The sequence below is a fragment of the Impatiens glandulifera genome, chromosome 1 (genome assembly GCF_907164915.1).
Source record: "Impatiens glandulifera chromosome 1, dImpGla2.1, whole genome shotgun sequence".
Classification (NCBI taxonomy): Eukaryota; Viridiplantae; Streptophyta; class Magnoliopsida; order Ericales; family Balsaminaceae; genus Impatiens; species Impatiens glandulifera.
Genome location: NC_061862.1, coordinates 92,463,833 through 92,468,570, shown reverse-complemented (window position 1 = coordinate 92,468,570; position 4,738 = coordinate 92,463,833). Strand labels below are relative to the sequence as shown.

General features: G+C 36.3%; 1 protein-coding gene across 1 annotated transcript; it reads right to left on the bottom strand.

The window, feature by feature from the left end:
* Positions 1–306: 306 nt before the first annotated feature.
* Positions 307–3,675, bottom strand: LOC124919306 (BTB/POZ domain-containing protein NPY4). The gene is made up of 6 exons (XM_047459532.1): positions 2,977–3,675; positions 2,672–2,781; positions 2,515–2,591; positions 2,354–2,423; positions 1,157–2,275; positions 307–1,074 (listed from the first exon to the last, which is right to left on the bottom strand). The coding sequence occupies exons 3-6, from the start codon at positions 2,577–2,579 to the stop codon at positions 541–543; spliced, it is 1,788 nt and encodes a 595-aa protein (XP_047315488.1). The 5' UTR covers positions 2,580–2,591; positions 2,672–2,781; positions 2,977–3,675; the 3' UTR covers positions 307–540.
* Between the last annotated feature and the right edge of the window lie 1,063 nt (positions 3,676–4,738).

The following is a 4,738-nucleotide window of genomic DNA, read 5'->3' as shown; positions in this document are numbered from 1 at the left end:
GAGATCAAATCTCGTAAGTGTTTTTTTTAGGATGAGAATCCAACTGCCTATAGTTTATTTGAAATTTTTTTATATATTTTGTAATTTGTAGGTATTTTAATATGAGAAAGGGGATAGAATTGCTTGGGGTGAGATGACCTAGGCTGGATTTTGGTGATACCATTTAAGCAAGATTGCATGAACAAATAGCTAATATAATCCAAACAAGAATCTATTCACAAAAGCTAGTATCCTAATCTATCAAAATTCATTCACCATTTTAAGTAATGAAAGAAATAAAATTGAAAAGACAAATACCCCTTTAACTAATCCAAAACTAGCATATTCCCTTATGCAATAGTCCTATTACAACAAAAGTTACCAGTCATGTAAAACATTTCTACCTACAACAACATAGTTAACAAAAAAAAAAAGATTGATAATTTACCACTTGGTAATTAAGTACACAAAGGGGGAATAATGATGTTAATAGCAAAATGCACCTACAAAAAGATTTCCCATTGCCCATTGCATTCTAATCTCCGCTAACAAATCAATGCCTTACCTTCTCCTCGCATCCACTTCGGCGTTACTAGAAGAGGGGCTGCCCGAAGTCTCGGAGCTACTATTCTCACTATCTCTATCTTTTCCCGACCAAAGCTTCGAAAAGATCTTCCTAGACATGAGAACCCCTCTAGTTCGATTAGCTGCTGCAATTGCCTTTTCCGAGCCCAAACCACTGTTGTCCCTTAACCTTAATTCCGCGAGTTTTCCTTTCAAAGCTTTAAGCTCTTCCGCAGTTGGAAGGGCATCCCAATCCTCGTCTGTATTTGTAGTGGCTGATCTCGAGCTTCCGTGTGATCTAGTTGGGACTAACATCGAACCCCTGACCGAACCAAGTGGTATATCGGGGGTGCTACAACCACCTGAGGATGAAGCGGATCGGCTCTGCTCGAAAAAGAGAACTTGAACCACTACTCTTAATGGGAGACGTTCGTTTTGGACTGCATGTGTACATGCTTCTGCCGAGAGCTTCTTGCAATCCATTAGGCGACAAATTCTCTTCCTCTCGCTTTTACTAATACCGGGATGTTCCTACACTCCCCAATAATAACGTTAATAACATCATTAGAAATTTATAATTATCATTAGAACTATCAAAATACTAAGAACTCACCTTAAGAAACATGTCGATGGCACGGTATAAACCATCATGGGATTGTCGAGGAAAACTCGATACCAGTTGTGCAAGATCCATAAATTTCGCCATAGGTAAATTCGAATCGCGACTGATTTCAGCAAGATAACCGTCGATAATCCTAGCCACCTTAGTTTTAGAACATTCCGAGATCAAACTAGGACTTCTTATCTCTTCATACTCAATCTCTTCCTCGGAGCTACCCTGCTTGATGAACTCCTCTATAAGGTTCCTAACAACATCTACATCATAAACCGTTTCGCTTCCTGAAGGTGCCGGAATCAACAGTTCCGAAACCGTGGCCTCTTCGAGCTGCTGACTAATTCTCCTCATCAAATCCTTCCTCAAATTTTCCCCACATTCTTGCAAAACAATTGCTTGCAATAATTTTAGTAGAAAACCACAACTAACGCTATTTTTTTCGGTTGGCATTAACCAAATGAGCGTTTCAACGACGTTTCTATTAGACCCTTGTAGCCTTCTCGTCGCGAATGCCATTAGTGCTTCTCCTATAACATCTTCAGATAATCTCCCCTTCGATCGAACAGCGGTTATGACACGTTTATACAATTCAATCGGAAGATCGCATAAATCTTCTGCCCACCAATCTTTTGGAACCATTGGAGGATGCTTCCTAACGCCAGGGCCCGACTCGGACGGGGTTTTCTTTCGATTATACGTATACGACCATTCGACCTTGGACGTATCAATCGAAGCTTTCGTAGCGATAGAATCTATGCAATGAGCGATTATTTTCAATTCTTCCGACCAAGGAAGAAGAGATTTCGACGTTTGAAGAACAATAATCGAGTCTTTCCAACTCCTGAAAATGCTAGTGCTAAGAAAAACGTCAATCTTGTAAATTAGATTTCCTTTATCGACAGTTTCATACATTTCAAGATACTCTGCTGCACAACGGGCAGAAACAACGTTGTAAGCGTTTAAGGTTACGGTCATTCCATAACAATACTTGGCGCAAATCTCGAACGCAATCGGGCCTCCTGGGATTTCGCGAATGGAGATTTGATCATGGGCATCGTCTTCTTTCGCAGTCGCGAGCAGTTTCTGCAACCGGGCGCTCTTAGACAAGAGCGGAAACTGTAAAACAAATATTTCAAACTATAATAATCGAAATCGAAACAAGGGTGGGTTTTAGTGATTGATATATAACATTACCTTGTGAAGATAAAACTTGACATCACCAATAAGAACAACGAAATCGGTTTCTAATTCAGTAGCTACATATCTGTATTATTAAAGAAGAATCATAAGAGCTTTAAACGAATAGGGTTTCTTGTTTTTCATCTTACAAAAGGAAAATGCATTCACTAACTGACCTTGTATTATTGTCTCCATCAGTCTGAAAAGCATCAGGTTTTGAACCCAGTTTCATAAACTTCATCTTCTTCTTCAGCTAGAGAGATTTGCAACAATTAGAAGAAGAAAGAAGAAAGAAGAGACCAGTCCTGCCTTGTTCTTTATAACTTGGGGTACCTTTCTCTAGAAGTATGTGTAAAAATTACACTGTATTTGAGATGATAAGCCAAGAAGATCTCTCAAGTCCCAACTTAAACGGCACTTTCTCTCTTAAACCAGCCTTGAACCTGCAAAAGAAACAGCAGAGAGCGTGTAAACAACTTTTGAGAAGATAACACCATTACCAACAAAGATGTTCCCACCAAACAAGAGAAAAAAATAGGTACAGAATTAACCTAACAAGATCTAACAGACCCAAATCAAAGAGATAATGAAACCCCACATTTATACGCAATGAAAATCATCAGACTGTTGTCTCTAACCTTGAGCAAGCTTCAAAGCAGGGGAATCATTCAATGCCGATGGAGAGAGAGAGAGAGAGAGAGAAAGAGAATGAACAGTTGATTTAGCGCCAAGGATATATATATATATATATATATATATTAAAATCTGATGGGTAAAAAACAGAAGCCGAAAATTGAAAAACCCACAGAAGAGAAAAAAACAGGCGATTTCAAAAAGATGAGTTGTCGCTCATATTTGCCAGCCATTCCGGCAACACCACCATGTTTAGGATAAAAGTCAAGTTCAGAATGTTCCCAGATTTTTGTTTTGTTATTTATGTTTAGCAGCATCAATTGATGATGATGATGATAATAGGTTTGATGCTGAAAATCAGAAGTTACAGAAAGCAATCATAATAGATCGCATCTTCTTCTGCTGCTGCTGCTGTTGCTGCTGTTGTAACAGCTGGTGGTGGGTGCATAAATGATGCCCTCCTCCTATATACATACATACATAGATACATACATACTAGTTCCTAGTGTAGATTGCTTTCATGTGTAAAAAGTGGGGATAGAGGAGAAAAAGGAGGGTTCTTTATTCATGAATCAATTTTATCTTTCTACTGTTCATTAGTCCCGATAAAGATAGAATTTTGTTTTGTGGGCTTCTTTTAAAACTGACAAGCCAACGAGCCACCAACCTAACCGGCCACGACACAGCTTTGGCACGCCGTTCTGACACCCTCGTTCTTCTCTTCTTCCTTTCCTTCCCCCCACTCAATTCCCCTTTTACTCAGACAAACAGCTCATCACTTGCTCATTTCTTATTTTCCTTTTTACCAACCTCTAAATAATAATAATATTCATATATTTAAATTCTATCAAAATTGAAAATTTATTCATTATGAATAATATAATTACAACTACTCAAAAATTTGGGTATCACCACGTTAATCCTTATCATAAAGGTGAATCTCCCAATTTCATCGAATCTTCGTATTGTACATACGATAACGAATTATTGGTTAGTTTTATGGGGTTTTTTTATTCGAGTTTTTAAAATATCTAAAAAATATTAATATATAATGATACAATAAAAGATAAATAATATTTTAGTATTTTAGTTAATGAATTAAGTGATGTCATAGGTGAATTTTCAGATTGTACCTACAATAACGACTTATTTGTTAATTTAATGGGCTTTTTTATTCGGGTTTTTAAAATATGTAAAAAGTATTCATATATAATGATATAATAAAAGATAAATAATATTTTAATGTTTTAGTTAATGAATTAAGTGATGTGATAGGGGTTTAATATTTTCTTAATAAAAAAATTAAAAATACTGTAATCTATATATATATAATGATGCTTAATTTTTAAAGTGTCCGGATTGCCGGGTCGAGAGCTGTGATTAATTTGGATACTTGGGTCGGATTGTGGGTTGACCCGTTTTTAAATTTAAAACGGTTAAAAATAAAATTAAAAATGCTAAAGGTATGTTTCGAACTTGCAACCTAACAAAACAAGTACAACTCTTTAACCAACTAGGCTACAAAGACTTTATATTTTAAATTCAACACCAAATTTGATAAACGCGGGACGTTTTAATATTAATATAAGTTCAACTTTTTAACTAACTAATATATAATGATGTTGAGTAAATGGATACTTGGTTCGGATTATGGGTTGACCCACCCATAAACTTAAAACGGTTAAAAATAAAATTAAAAATGTTATCTGTAATTTTTTTCACGGTTTTTTATATTATTACTCGTGCAAATGCACGGGCTAAATGCTA

Coding starts and splice junctions, on each gene's coding strand:
- LOC124919306 (XM_047459532.1), bottom strand. CDS start 2,579: ATGAAGTTTATGAAACTGGGTTCAAAACCTGATGCTTTTCAGACTGAT. Junction 2,424..2,514: donor GATGGAGACAATAATACAAG/GTCAGTTAGTGA, acceptor TTAATAATACAG/ATATGTAGCTACTGAATTAG. Junction 2,276..2,353: donor TCAAGTTTTATCTTCACAAG/GTAATGTTATAT, acceptor TTTGTTTTACAG/TTTCCGCTCTTGTCTAAGAG.